At 39.7% G+C, this 16026-nt stretch overlaps 1 protein-coding gene across 2 annotated transcripts in view; it reads right to left on the reverse strand.

The window, feature by feature from the left end:
- Positions 1-16026, reverse strand: part of LOC120573623 (interferon-induced very large GTPase 1-like) — a 35728-nt gene that overhangs the window by 13243 nt on the left and 6459 nt on the right. The window contains exons 1-6 of one of the 2 annotated variants that reach the window (XM_039823456.1): positions 9337-9579; positions 9012-9089; positions 8794-8872; positions 8435-8698; positions 7885-8139; positions 1214-5903 (exon numbers count right to left, since the gene is read on the reverse strand). In XM_039823456.1, the coding sequence (XP_039679390.1) occupies positions 1222-5903; positions 7885-8139; positions 8435-8698; positions 8794-8872; positions 9012-9053 (5322 nt within the window). In that variant the 5' untranslated portion in view covers positions 9054-9089; positions 9337-9579 and the 3' untranslated portion in view covers positions 1214-1221. Of the gene's footprint in view, positions 1-853; positions 5904-7884; positions 8140-8434; positions 8699-8793; positions 8873-9011; positions 9090-9336; positions 9580-16026 lie in introns of those variants that run through there. The other variant, XM_039823455.1, reaches the window with a different exon arrangement.

Genomic DNA, 16026 nt, shown 5'->3' on the forward strand with positions numbered 1-16026 from the left:
CATCATGCCTCAGCTGTACTTTGTTTTTGGTGATAATGAAGGCATGTTAGGATGCTAACGTGATGATGAACATTATAAATTATACTTTCTGAGTGAGCATGTTAGCATTCTGACGTTAGCATTTAGCTCAAAGCATCGCTGTGCCCGAGTGTTCAGACAAAACAAAACGCACGCTGAATTTTAGTGGCAGCATTCCCTTTCTGTCTGAACACACCTTTATTATTGTTTCATTCTTCATTAATTTAAGAAAGCCAACACTTGAGATTAAACATTAAAGAACATAACCAGTCTGCATTTTGTCTCTTTATAAATCAGTTAACAGAAGTAAATAATGTATACATGTTGACAATACCACATATAGAATGACTTATCTTGGATTTCTTTTTCCAAATTAGTAAAAAAAAAAAATCATACTTAAATTGATTAAAACAAACTGTCATGTATACATGTTCAGAATACCACATGTAGACTGAATTATCTTTCAATTGATACAAAAATGTAAATATGTAGCATTTGATACATGCCGAACAAAAAACATTCTAAATTCAGAATAAAAGAGATAGAACATAGACTAGAAATTTAAATATTTGGAACCAGATGCTTAATTGAAAACAAAGACATTTCGAAATTTTGACTAACAAAATTGCATATTATACTCAATTAGAAAGAAGAGGAGAAGAAAAGAAAAACATGTAAAACCTACATGCTGGCATTTAGACAGAATGATCTTTTGATACATTGAAAATGAATATTTTGCATCAGATACTTAACATAAAAAAACTGTCCGTCCTATTATGACAATACCACGTAAAGACTTAGTGGTGTTTGAAAAAAGTATAAATTTTTAACAGACTGTGCGCATCTTTTCAGTGACAATATAATGGCATTCATCTCTCACACAAAAACATAAATTCAAAGTCTAATTTAATCAAACTAGAAACAATGTGCTGTGCATGTTCGAAACATACTAAATGCACCTAACATGACTCAAAGTATCAAAGTATTTACGGTGTCCTCATCAACATAGACAGAGTTAAAGCAGATTATCATTTATTAAACATGTTAAATGTGAGCTCAGGTAAAGGTGAGCACTAATTGCAGTGATTTTCTTATATGTTCCTCTTGTAAGCCTTAGTGGTAAAATCACTATGTACTGACAATATCTTCAACCTTCCATATGAGGAGGATGTGCCCCTCTGTAACTACAGAGCATGTAGTCTCTTACTTGATGTTAAATGACTCCTTGATGCTTGCTTCTGCTTGCTCACGAGTGATCATTTTCCACATTAGAGGAATATCAGCAGGCTTTGCATTACATGCTTCAGCAAACTGCTTGTTGAACTTTGTCAGTACATATTTCCAGTAGTCGGATGCCTGAAGACTAGCATCTGGAGCAATTCTCCAGTCTGGGAAAAAATCTGTGTATTGCTTGTAAGGGTGCCATGCACCCCTTGTAGCATTGCAGCAAAAACGTTTGTCACTGATCACCAAGGAAGAGCATACGTCAGTGACAAGTTTGGTTGTGTGAACCCACCTGTATTCACCAAAACCCTGTGGCCGATGTATTGAAGCTGAGTGCTCAGTGTGGGCTTTTCCTCCTGCCTCACAAGGCGCTTTGCAGAATGGACACTGTTTACCACATCCAATCAGTTTGGTGAAAAGCTCGTTCTGAGGATTCACATGAAGTTTCTTTAGTTTCATGTGGATGTTTGTTTCTTTGAACTTCTCTCCAAGAGTTTGTGCCATGTCCTTCAGACACTGAGTGAGCCAGTGAGCAAACTGTTCCTGGTCTGCATTGTTCAGGATCATGAAAGCACCAAGAGCACCCTGGGAAATGACCAGTTTATCACCAAGTTCCTGACAGACATCTTCAATGAATGTCTTCAAGTTGCAACTATTTTTTGTTTTAGCTTTGTTGATGGCATTATTTATGCTTCTGACACTTGACTGGAGATGTTGATCCTCAAACTCAAACGCCGTAGACTGATTTGAGAAGCGGTCCACTATTTGATCAAGAATCCATTTTTTTACATACGCCTCATATGAGCAAATATAGCTCAGATACTTTTCAAAGTCATCCTTTGTGAGTAAATCCAGTAAAACTGAATACTGGAAGAACATCCGTGTGCTGAACTGCTGGCTTGTCTGCATTTCACCAATAATATCAGGACCCAGGGAACGGTTGACAAAGTCTTCGACTGCAGGCTCCAAGCAGCGGTTCGTGAATTCTTCTGCCTTCTTCTGGCACTGGTCTCGTTCATGGAACACATCTTTAAAATCAGCTCGAAACTTGTCTTTGTTTTGATTCAGACATCTGTAGGGATCATTCAATTGGATGAAATCTTGATGCATTTTCTGAAACTCTCTGGCTGCAAATCCACAGATGTGCTGTTTCAGGGAAACTTCAAACTCAATCTCTATCTTAACATCCTGATTGTTTTGCAGCCTCTCATCAGTCATGTGTAGGATCTCCTGGATGTAAGTCTCATGGTAATTGTTCTTTTTTCCCAATTTTTCAGTCACAAACTGTGTGCAGTCCATTGAGATATGATCAGCTATGTTTTGCAAAGCCATTACGTGATCTTCAATGTTGAACATCTTGCTGAATGTGTGTTTAAATTTCTTGTAAAATCCTTCCGCTGTGTATGTAAAAGGCTCCTGTCCACAATCTTTCAGGTTCTTTTGACTTAATAATTGACATGCATGACTCCCCTTACGTGATAGATTTTCTCTCAGGTGGTGGGACACACTTGTGATGACATTTGTGGCCTTTTGTTTAGAAAAAGATAGTTCATTTACCATTTGATTCCACATCTTATCAAATTCTTTATCTAGCTCTTGGTCTGTCATCTGGACTTTTTTCTTCCGACATTGTTCAATCAGTCCACTTACTCTCCCCTCTAATTCTTTTGTGTGGTTCTCCTTGATTCTATCAAGTTCTGTCATTCCCTGTCTGATGTCAGCTGCTGCTGTGAGCTGATTAAGTACAGAGCGCTCCATTTCTCTTCGAAGGCTCTTTGCACTGTTTGCAAAGTCCTCTCTGTATTGTTCAACTAGATAGACATGACCCTCTGTTTGCTTGAAGTACTGGGTCAAATTTCCAAGGAGTTTTGTCTCCCATTTAGACAGCACTGTGCAAGCTTCACTTTTCAAACGTGTGAGAAGTTCTCTCATGTCAGATACTTCAGATTTCACAGCAACTGTACCATAGTTGGAAATTCTTGTTTCAGCTTTTGTCACCCATGTGTACATTTCTTTTCTGAATTCCCATTCCCATTTGTTGAATTCTGTGCACAGCCTCATGTATGCATCAGCCACCAGGCTGTTTCTGAAGCTGAAGATGAAGTTTTCATGCTTTACTGCATTCCACAGGCTTTTCATCCACTCTATAAACTCCAAGATATTATTAGCAGATGAGGCACAACTTCCCAAAATTTGGATTATGTTCTTCTTGAGCTCATATACAGCCTCACTGTACCCTGCATTGACTGGTGCCATTGGTGGGTTTCCATTCCAGAGTCCAGGAATGTACCAGTTCCCAGTGTCTGGACTGTACTCCATCACATCAGTGAAGCTCTTGTTCTCCTCTTTCTTTTCCATTTTGGCTGCTGCCTGGGTCATCTCATTTAACTGTTGCAAGAGCAGCTTCCTGTCTCGTAAGTTCTTCTCATGGGCTGAGACATCTGACACATTCTGGTGAACAAACTGACATTTGGGCCTTTTGCCAACCTCTTTCATCCTGAGGAAAGCATGCACAACTATTTGTAAGATGTCCTTCATTTCTGTTGAATTCTCCATTGCAATATTGATGATGGTGATATCACTCAGGCCCACAACAAGTGTTGCAAGCTCATTGTCGTGCTCATGGCTATTGTCCAGTTGTGCAAGCTCTGGTGACTTTAAGCCCTCAGTGTCAATGATCACCATGAAGTCACAGTTGAGCACTTTTTTAAGATCTTCATTAATTCTGATGAGCAACATAAAGGCACCTCGAGTGCATCGTCCACTGCTGACTGCAAACTGCACTCCAAACATGGTGTTGAGGAGAGTGGACTTTCCTGTGCTCTGCACTCCAAGGACTGTGACTACCAGTATCTTGTTCTTAGGAGACACCAAGTCATTGAGCTGAGAGAGAACGTCACTCACCCATCGGAGAGGTATGTTGGATGCATCTCCATCTACAAGCTCAAGAGGGAATCCATCCATCAACAATTCTGCACAAAGTCTGGGCAGATGCTGTAATTGTTGACGTGATTGGTCTGTTTCTGGAAGGGAAAGTGAAGCTTCATAGATCTGACCCATTTCACGGAAGAAGTGTTCAGTCCCCAGTGAGCTGTTTGAAAGTTGTTTGTCAATGTCTTTGATCTCCTCTTTGTTCTCCGAATTTTTGCATTTTTCTTTGTACTGCTCCCTGAGACCAGACAATTTTTCTCGAGACACATTATCGAGGTTCATTCGCATCCATTTCAGGAAATAGCTCCTTTCTATCCCTGGGCTTGATATTGCGCTAGTGAAACATGTCATTGCATTTGACATGGCATAAGAGTTCTGTTTTTCACGAAGTTCTGTTTTCTGTACCTGCAGATCACTTTTGTATTTTTCTATGTCCTCAGACCCAACATTTCGAAGCCTAAATTCTTCCTTCTCTAAACAAGTCAGTTCCTTCCATATTTGGCCTTGCAAGGGTAGCTGAGCTTCTTTGTATTTAAGGATATTTTGAATTTCTGCAGTGATGGCATCTGCATTTTTCTTGGCAGCCTGGCACTCTGAAGAGTCTTCATCAACACAGATTCCCAGTTCATGGGCGATATCAGCCATCTGCTCAATTCCCATCTTCATCTTTGAGTTCTCAACAACATTGCTAACTGTTTTCCTCAAATTTTTGACAAAGTCTGCATCATTCATGTGCTTAGCCTTCAGAATGATGTTGTTGTTAGTTAAGTGCAACTTGGTTGCTACCTTTTTTAGAGCATCTAATCTGAAGACCTTGCTTTGATGGTTACCCACCAAGAAGATCTGTGCCTTGTGCTGTTGGTTGGTAAGCAGCTCGCATTTAGAGTCCAAGATGTCAGAGAACACAAAAACTGCTGCAGATGTCTGACACAAAAAAGAAAATTGTGTTTCAAACAAAGCAATGTCCCCACGAAGGTTAGCTACAGCTACTGGCTCACTGAAAACATCCATGTTTTTGTTCCCACATGGAAGGTACCAAGTAATTTCAGCCAGTCCATTGGATATTCTTCTTGGGCTGTCACCACACTCCATATCATGATGAACAAAGGTATCATGGTACTGCTGGGAATTACTCAGAAGCTTATTGAGGATCTCTGACTTGGACAAGGAGCAGTCACCCAATCTCACAAAAGATATCATCGGAAGTTCAGAGACAACAATTCTTTGTTCAATAAAGCCCTTGGATTCTGAAAGTGACTGAGGTCTGTACTTTTTAACAATGTCTCTCATGGCCCAAAGCATGAGTGTGCACTGATTTGTGTCACAATTAGGAAGCAACAGAGGAACAGCAAACTGACACATGGACATTTTGAGGGCCATTTCCTGATTTACAAAACCATCAGAACACAGAAAGAGAGCAGTGATCATGTCAAGGGGGTTTAGCATGTCACCTGAATATAGACTGTTGACCAGATTATCAAGATCTAACTCTGTATTCCCTGACGGATCATCATAGTTGGACTCACATACTGATGTACATTTCACATTCCTAGCTGTCACATTAACCATCATCAGTTTCTTCAGAAAATACCATGGAAGATCTGAATTACACGTAGCAGGTTCATCAGTAATGGTCTTCTCATCAATCTGAAGTATTGTGCTCAGGGATAGTTTCTCTGTGTGGTGCCGCGTCAACCCCAGATCCTCCAATAAGACTTCTAGGTGTGTCACTGTAGACATGAAAACAGTGAAAAATAAAAACCCATCATTGGTTATTTTAATATTCTAAAAGCATCATTTAAACTTCATTTAAACATATACTCAGTTGACGGTTCATTAGGTACACCCAGCACTTACAGGTCCTATAAGTTGGATATGCAATTGCCCTGCAAATCCATTTTAAATTTTTTTTTATAAAGCAATTTGCTGGGAGACATACAGTAAAGCAAATCAATGGCCCTGCCCCAGTACGTGCAGGCCCCTTCTTAATGTAATGATCATGTCAAACCAATTAACAACTCTGACTCAGGGGGGCCCCTTGTCAACCATGTCAGTGAATGGATTTGATTCATTAAAGTGCCTGCCCTTTTCCAAACAGTTGCCAATGACGGCTTTTCAGATGGTTCTGTGTTAACAAACCATCTGGCACGCGTCAGGTTATTGTGAAGTGGCAACATGTTACAATGAGGGTGCCTCCCAAACCAAATCATTGTTAGGACCGGCCCTGTAGACTCCATTAGTTTTACCAACCTTCACAAAGGTACCATCATGTTGCTTTGACTAGTGTTGATTCAACTTTATGGTCCTTTTGGGGGCTTTATTTTGTCATGCTGTTAAATTGTAAAATGGCATACTGACAGAGGTTCCTAAAACTTTGTCCACCCCATTTATATCAATATGGATTATCTAAAAATTAGGAAAGAAAACTCAGTATAATGCAATACAGTTAAACTGCACCACAAACACCAGCCTCCAAATTTCCATAAAGTTGAATCAACATCTCTTAAAAAAACTTTTAATAAATGCTAAACATTCTAATGTATGTATTAGACTGCATTAGATTTAGGTAGTTGCATCTAATAAACTGGTTGTACCACTAGTGACAATGGCTGTTGATGTTGGTCAATTAGTCAGTATTTTTGGTCAAGAAATTTCAAAATCTTTCCCTCCTTTCCCCATCACCGGACTGCCCCAACCATATACAGTACACACTTGTTTCCTCATCAGCCCTGCAGTTACCTGCCTACCCTGCAAGTCTGCACACCTTTCCAAACTTTCCTCATCAGTCCTCCAGATACTTAACCAGACCGTTTTCGTTCACCCCTTGCCAGTTCATCCTAGCTTCTTTGTTGATTTCTTGCTTTGTGCATTTGTGTTCAGTTCAAGCGGCTGTTATTTGATTGTTTACCTGGACCTGCCCTGTTACCATGCAGAACCAGCAGTACCAGAAAGTATTGTATTGTTTTTGCTTTCCTTTGCTTTATTTTTGCCTTTTTTTAGTAGTATTGCACCTTTAAGCCTTACGCACTTAGCTTGTCCACTTACCCCTTAAACTTATCTGCGACATACCGCTGTAACGTCTGACGGCTCCAGCATTAGCTTAGCCTAGCCCAGATCCTGCAGGTAACTGGTTCCAGTAATCCTACTGCTCCAAATTGTGACAAAAGTGACAAAATAACGCCAACATGTTCCTATTTACATGTTGTGATTTTTAGAGTCACAGCGTGTACACAAAACAACGTAACATGAGACACAGCCATCTTCTAACCGTAAACAAGCCGGGAACTATATTCTCAGACAGGCTTGCTGCGAGCATATCACTCCGCCAAAGTACTATATTCTTCCGCCTGAGAATATAGTTCCTGGTTTGTTGAGGGATAGAAGATGGCTGTGTCTCATGTTACGTTGTTTTTTGTACACGCTGTGACTCTACAAATCACAACATGTAAATAGGAACATGTTGGCGTTATTTTGTCACTTATTTGGAGCAGTAGGATTACTGGAACCATTCACCTGCCTGTTCTGTGTTGGCCTGATGCCGCTGGAGCCGTCAGACAGCTTTACAGCACGCACGGAGATGAGAAGGGTATGTATCGACTTGTCTAACTCTGGGGGTTACGGTGAATAAGCTAAAGTCCCAATAAGTCGGCATGTTCCTTTAAGTCTGTAACCTTACTTCTTTGTTTTGCAAAATAATTAAATTTTACTTACTTGTGTGGACAGATGTTACAGTTGGCTTGCTTATTCTTCCATTCCTAAGTTGTGCAGAAACCTGGAGGGAGTAACACACTCCTGGATTCAGGTTGTTGAGAGTCAGGTTTGTGTCTGTTGTCCGCTCTTGCACAATGTCTCCCTCACTGCAACAAGTCACGATGTAACTCTCCACTTCACCAGCAGGGGTGTCCCACCGCAGAGACAGAGACTCACTGCTGACCTGGTAGACTGTAATCTGGACAGGACTGGGCTCTGTGGGAACAATATAATGGTATCACTTATAACGTAAAAATCATGTTCCGTCATGTTTATATTTAAAAGTGCTGTTTGACTGCCAAGTTAAAGAGGTGTGGTAAAAGACAAAGCCACTTAATTATGTCATGCACTTAATTAGTACAGTAGGAATACAATTTAACACTTCTTTAGTCTGAAACTAACTTGTATTACATACATTGACAGCATACCTCAGTGTAGTTTGTACATTTGTATAGATTATGAGCCAAAAGACCATTCAGACAAGACTTTGCTACATGTTTTTCAGATTTACCTGTGAAGACAGATAGGGAGGTTGCTTTGCTTTGATTTCCATTGTCTGCAATCCTTATGATGCTGAAAGTATACTCAGTCCCAGGAGTCAGTCCCTCAACCTTCACAGTGCTGGAGTCCTCTGTAATCAAACGGTCTCTCTGTGTGTTGCAGGAGTAATCTAATTGCAGTGTATACCTTACAGAGTTATCAGGGAGGGAAAAGCCAAGAGAAACTGTCTCCTGGCCAGCATTGAGAACTGTTACTTCTCCTGGTGGAGGAACATCTGTCATAACATAAGAAAAAATACATCTCAGTATTTCCACAGTATAGCTTGTATTTAGTCATTAAATTGGATCAGTTATTGACAGTCATACTTACTGTCAGACTGTGGTATTGGTGGAGTGTTCTCTTCCTCGCAGTATAGCTCAAGAAAGGAATCACTTGCATCATGGAACTCCTTGGTAATTGAGAAGAATATATTTAAATTTGAATGTAATGAATCCATTCATAATCCCATTCAATAGCTGAAAGGACAACATATATAATGCACAGGTATTGTTATTTAAGTTTTAAAGTTGTATAAAGTAGCTGTTTACCTCCTCATCAGAGTTATCCATTGTGGGTACGCTCTCAGCCATCCCACACTTGGTCCAGATTATTCAAACTGATTCTCACTGTAAATAATAAACAAGAACCCTGTAACACCTTCTTCCCCAACAACTATCCATATTACACAGAAATCACACAGCTAAGTGTACTCTGCAACCTGCTAGACTACAATATAGACCAAAACAAACTAAACAATAGTGTTATTCCCCTTTAGGGAGCCTTAAAAGGACAGATAGAACATGCAGAGTCATGCCTGTCTGTTTTAGGCTATGGAAAGAAATCACGGTCACTGACAGATTAGTTGTTGCTTACCTTTGTAGATTATTCATGTTACACATTATATTCCATATTTTATCTGGGAATTTTTGTCTACTGTGTATGCATTATTCTGTTATAGTTTAAGTACTAGTCCTGAGGATGAAGTTCCCTGGCATTGTAAAAGCCTGTTGCAAGCGTCTCCTTTTATTCTGCCAAGTGAAGTCACTTTCTGTTTCGTTTCTCAGAAATAGAGCAGTAGGTTTTCAGTAAAGTGAACCTAGTTGTCTGGTATACGCCGCCTATATATATATATATATATATAAAATAGTTACATCAAATATACGCTTTTCCTTAGAATAGACATGGATCTGCATAATATTAGTGATTGAATATTATCCCTTCAGCAAGCAAGTAATTTTTCACTTACCAACAGCAGTTCCCACCTTGACTATATTCAACATTACAGAAGGCTTAACTACAGTAAAGAAAAATGTATCATATAAACTATCCTATAATATAAGTTGTTGTTTGGACGTGGGCCATTATCTTGTGCCGAACCAATGCCAAATAACCTTTTCACAAAACCAGAACAGTTAACAGTGACTAAGTTGTGCTGATGTGCTGTTATATACAGTATATCCCCACTTGGGTCCAGACTAAAATATCATAACAATGGGACAGATTGCCAAAAACGTTTGTAGAGACATTCAAGGTCCACAGAGGAGGGATTCTAATGACTTCTGTTATCCCCCTGACGTCTCTCTAAATGGGGATGTACTTAACTTACAACAAATGAAGCAGTCTGCTCTGCAGCTCTGCTCAGCCGAAAAAAGAGCAGGTATAGGGGGGACGAGACTTTCTGTCCCCCACTTTCAGGCGTTAATGGTAACTGAGTAGTACGTCAACAGTTAGCCAAGTGTTCGCCCTTGGCACACCTGTGGCACACTTGGACACGTCCTAGTTGCTTGTGGTGTATTTGTATCTGTTTTTTTAAATACGTGCAGCTAATCCTTGTTTAATAGATGTGCTGTGTCAGAACATGAAAAAAAAAACATGAGAGGTGATGTTCCATATCCCTAAAACCAGTTCACTGTGCCAGGAGTCCCGCCTTTGCCTGCTGTCTGGCTGCCAATTCCCCCCACTCCATTGTCAGTCTTTTTGGGGACAGGGACAGGCTTTATACATATTTTTATGACCATTGTTGGAGCATGGGATCAAAGAATTATAACTGACTGCTGTCTGTAAAATACTGTCCATTAAACAATATAGAACTTAAACTTTACCACCACTCCTTATATCATGCTAGGTGAAGTAACTTTCTGTTTTGATTCCCAGAAACGGTAAACGATTATCTGATTTCCAGTACACCAGGTCAAGGGGGTGCGTTGGGAAAGTCGGTTAAAAGTTTTGATTTGTTTAATAATTTGATTGACCAAATAACAAAACTGATATTTCCATCAGCCTCAGATGTACTTGTAGATATACAGATAACAAAGCCGAATTCCCAAGTCAATACATTTGACTGATATGCTATATAGTACCCCCCAGTTTGTGCTTGATATTACAGCCTAACTGGATAACGTATATAGTAATCACTAGTTTTCAATACACTGCTGAGTGTGAAGGCCTACAAAGTTTTAATGTGTAAGACGTGTCTTTGTAAGATTAGGTCAGAGTCTATGTCCAAACTCCTCCTCCTTCACCTTTCCTCTTTGAACAAACATAACATTATGATAAATTAGCTTATCATATCAGTCAAATGTATTGACTTGGGAATTTGGCTTTGTTATCTGTATATCTACAAGTACATCTGAGGCTGATGGAAATATAAGTTTTGTTATTTGGTCAATCAAATTATTAAACAAATCAAAACTTTTGATCGACTTTCCCACCGCCACCCCCTTACCTGTTGTACTGGAAATCAGATAATCGTTTGCCGTTTCTGGGAATCAAAACAAAAAGTTAGTTCACTTAGCATGATATAAGGAGTGGTGGTAAAGTTCAAGTTCTATATTGTTTAATGGACAATATTTTACAGACAGCAGAAAGTAGACCATTAGTGCATGAGGTAACTGATTACTTTCCAGTTCTTTTGTAATGAGTTCCAGCTTCTTGAAAGATAACAACCTGAAGTTTACAGAGGACCTGTCTCCAGCAGACCGATGGAGAGGAAGCAAGCTATGACCTGAAATAAATAGTTTACACCGTTCCTTGAAAAGTTACCGATCTTTAACAGGCCCGTAGCCAGCCTAGTGAAAGTGGACCCTTTTGCAGTTTTTTTTAATCATGAGGTTTAAATACTTCATTTTGATGTCCTTGGCCTCACAGATTTTGCTATGAGTCCATTAAGTTAGTTGCGTGGATTGTTGATACATTAGACATTAGATTGTAACGGGCTAGTTAACACATTCACAGAAGTGGTGCTTTTAACAAGATTAGGGCAGTCGTTATTTAAAAAGAGACTTGTTAATTAAATTTTTTTTTAAATAAACTGACTAAAATCATGGACCTTTGGCAGTGAGAAGGGGGGTCTTTCAAACCACCCCTGTCTATGGGCCTGATTTATCATACAAAACAATTAGATCAATTAGTTAAAAAAAAAAAAAAAAAGTCTTTCATATGGGCTACGGGTCATAAAGGTGCGTTTTACTGAGAGGATCAATCCCGGCCCTCTCCACAGTTTGGTTCCAGAGCCAGTGATGTGTGTAGAGTTGAGCCCAACTATGACTAGTTGAAGATACCTCTGTAAAATTGTACATGGGTTGTATTTTGGAATAGTATAATTCTTACTTTATAGTTTATGTACCATCCTGGAAAAAAAAAGTTTAGTTGGAAAGTTTGTAATTTCTGGTATAAAACTGCATTTGTGGTCGAAAGTACACTCTAGTGATCCTGTTACTGCTGTATGACAACTTCAATGTCTTGGATGCAGTGTTGACTCTAATAATCATATGTACTGTAGCTTGATATTTCTCTGCTGATGCAAGTCTACTCTTGCCGCTACTTTTTTCCCCCTTCCATCTTGCTGTGGGTCCTTACAAGTACCGCTTGTTTATTGATTGTGTTATTAGTAGTAGCAACATAAAATATGACATACATTGAAGTATGTGTGTTAATTGGAACACTTCCAGCCCGAGACTCATCCCCTCTCTCTTTATGCAGCCTTTACCTACAATTTAACTTTTTACTGTTGTAATAGGGGATTACAATACTGGTAACAATAGTGGAATTCAACTAAGTACAATGTACTTTACTTACCTTTTTATGCAACTTTATACTTCTACTCTACTACATTGCACAGGCAAATATTGTACTTTTTCCTATCAGATTATAGTTGTTCATACATTTCCTGTCCAGTGAACACAAAAAATATATAAATATTTCTGAAAAAATGAACATTTGTGTGTGAAGAAAATGAACACACACAAAATAAACCCTTTACAAAACCTCTTGGATCAGCTGGAAAATGCTTCGTCACAAATCTGAAAACAGGGCTGTTTTCTAAGCTCTTGAAAAGTTGACTTTTTAAAGACGTGGTTCTAACAAGCAACGCTACAACAAATGATATTTTAGAATATGATGCATTTGCTGAAGATTCAAATACCAACCGTATGTAAAGGAGTTAAAATTGGCAAACTATAAAATGTATTAAGTTGTCCGTAACTATAGGCTAGTTCAAAAGTTATTGGTTTAATTTAACACAATTATGTTATCATGCTGGCATATACAGTACCATAGACTTGGAAATCTGTTATGTCCCCCATTGGTTTGTGAACTGCCGTTTTTGAAGCCTTGAGTTTGACGAATGTCGCCATCTTAGTTTTTTGCAACTGGATGTGACGATTTTTGAAAGAGAGTGGAGCTAGGGAGGATAACGCAGCCAAGCCAGTGTTAATATAATTGCGATATCAATGGCTAAGCTAAAAGCTAAGAAAAGAAAGTTGCTGATTTCCAACCCTTGTTAGCCTCTTTCTTGATTGACAGGTCCATGTGTAGCCGCCCCCTAAAGCATATTGAGGTAATAAATCAAATGAGAAGTAAGGTCCTTTTCCCAAAGACTTCTTTAAAGGGGTGATAGAATGATTATATAGGGTATTTCACACTGTTCCTTATGGTCTCCTAATTAGGTATGTAACATTGGTTGGGCTGAAAATGGCCTGGTTGATATTTTATTGGCCCTTATGCATCCCTGTGTTTTGGCCCTATTTGTAACAAGAGCTTTCTTCCCAAATATGGTATGGTCACGAATATTTAGATGAGCTGCGCGGCTGATTGGTTGAGCGACTTGCCATACGCATATTAGAGACGGCCGCTGATTGGTTGAGCCGAATCCCCAATACACATACATTAGAGAAGCGACAGAATCTCATATTCCAGACACTGCAATGTTTCATTACCAAATTCACTTCTGAGACTTTTTAAAGCGGAGAGAATCAACTATATAAAGCTGAAATATGGGCCGTTTACAAAATTTGATGGCTAATTGCAAATTTGGTAAGACGTGTCGGACTTTAGGAGCTCCACACAGTCTGGCCGAAAGCGGCGCACTGCGGGGCGCTCATACCCAGGGCAAAGTCACCCTTTGTGGATACTGCACTCACGGGCTCCGCGGCCAGCTGCCGGCATAACTATAATATATTTACGGTTTGAATTTCGCGCCGCCACACTTTGATTTTAAGGGTTTTTTTATGACGCGCGAGGCGTCTTTGTAGGACCAGCAGCTGCTTGCTATATGTCCCATTCATTACAATGGGGAAATACCGCGCTAGCTAGCTACACTGTCGCCCATAACTAAATTATATTTACAGTTTGAATTTCGTCCACGCCACTTATACAACATCATTCCCCAATGTCTTATAAAGCTAACCGTTGTGTCCGATTTGATTTTAAGGCATTTTTATGAACGCGGCTCTTTGTAGGACCAGCAGCTGCTGCTATATGTCCCATTCATTACAATGGGGAAATACCGCGGCTAGCTAGCTACTACTTCGCCATAACTAAATTATATTTACAGTTTGAATTCTCGCCACTTACATAACATCATTCCCCAATGTCTTATAAAGCTAACCGTTGTGTCGCGATTTGATTTTAAGGCATTTTGCGAAGCGCAAGCGCTCTTTGGCAGGACCAGCAGCTGCTTGCAATATGTCCCATTCATTACAATGGGGAAATACCGCGCTAGCTACGCTTGCCACCGCATAACAAAAATTATATTTACAGTTTGGAATTCGTCACGCGCCACTTATTAAACATCATTCCCCAATGTCTTATAAAGCTAACAGTTGTGTCCGATTTGATTTTAAGGCATTTTTATGTACGCGCGGCGTGCGTCTTTGTAGGACCAGCAGCTGCTTGCTATATATTCATTACAATGGGGAAATACCGCGAGCCAGCTACACTGTCGCCATAACTAAATTATATTTACAGTTTGAATTTCGTCACGCCACTTATATTACATCATTCCCCAATGTCTTATAAAGCTAACCGTTGTGTCCGATTTGATTTTAAGGCATTTTTATGAACCGCGCTCTTTGTAGAACGAGCAGCTGCTTGCTATATGTCCCATTCATTACAATGGGGAAATATCGCAGCTTGCTCACTTTCGCCTTAACTAAAGTATATTTACAGTTTGAATTTCGCACCGGCATGAATATTACAGGTTCCTCAAGGTCTTACAAAGCTTAGCTAACACTTGTCCGATTTCGGATATCAATTGAATGTATTTTTGTGAATGTCAGAGTTAGGAGGAGGCTAGCTAGCTCTCATTGATGGACTCCATCTCACCGCGGCTCTATCAATGAGACTCGCGGACAAGAGGCTTTATTTCCCGAATTGTTGGTTTAAATAACTCAACACACATACCCATTATAAGATTTACTGGAACCTGCGGGCTGCGGTAAAAGATTGCGGAAATGGCTAAGCTCGCTGACACTGCGGTCAGGGTGGCGATGTAGCAACCCAGGCAGCACCAACCCGGCACTAAACTCCGACACACAGTCGGAGAAAATTTGCGATACGCAATTAGCCATCCATTTTAAAAGCGGCCCATATTTGAGCTTTATATGGTTGATTCTCGCATAAAAAAGTTTCAGAAGTGAATTTTGTAATGGAATAGCAGAGATCTGCGTGACCTAGCTAGATTCAGAAGACTACCCGTGTCTCAGGTCAGTTGTGTAGCCTATGTAAATATTGGGGCGTGACTGTTCTCTTAAGGTTCCGGATTTTGAGACGCTTGCGTAAGCAACTCAGCTTTGTTGGGATTCACCCGTTTTCAGCGGCAGTTTCAAAATATGAGATTTTCATAGTAAAGGGCTGTCAGTGGGACTTCTATGTATGTCCTATTTACCCACCGAACTGTCGTTATTCAACTATGACAGGGTAAAATCGGTTTTGCATTCTATCACCCCTTTAAAAACAGACTTCTTTTAGCAACCAGTGGAGCACCCCCTGCTGGAAATTAGATAGAATGCATGTTTAAGGCACTTTGGCATTGGCTTCACTTTTCAGGGCCGGAATCCTCGTCCGTTATTTTCACAGTCTATGTTCAGTACACACACTAAGCTAAAAAGAAACATGTACTAAACTAATTTTAATATAAATGGTAAAAATCAAATCAAGAATATTCTAAAATAAGAGCCATTTACGGCTTTTATTACATGGATAACTTTACATAACCTACTTCAGTGGATTTATTCCCCACAGCTCTGACCCAGGACACTAAGATGAGTGGGCTGAAAGCAACAC

The sequence above is a fragment of the Perca fluviatilis genome, chromosome 14 (assembly GCF_010015445.1).
Source record: "Perca fluviatilis chromosome 14, GENO_Pfluv_1.0, whole genome shotgun sequence".
Taxonomy (NCBI): Eukaryota; Metazoa; Chordata; class Actinopteri; order Perciformes; family Percidae; genus Perca; species Perca fluviatilis.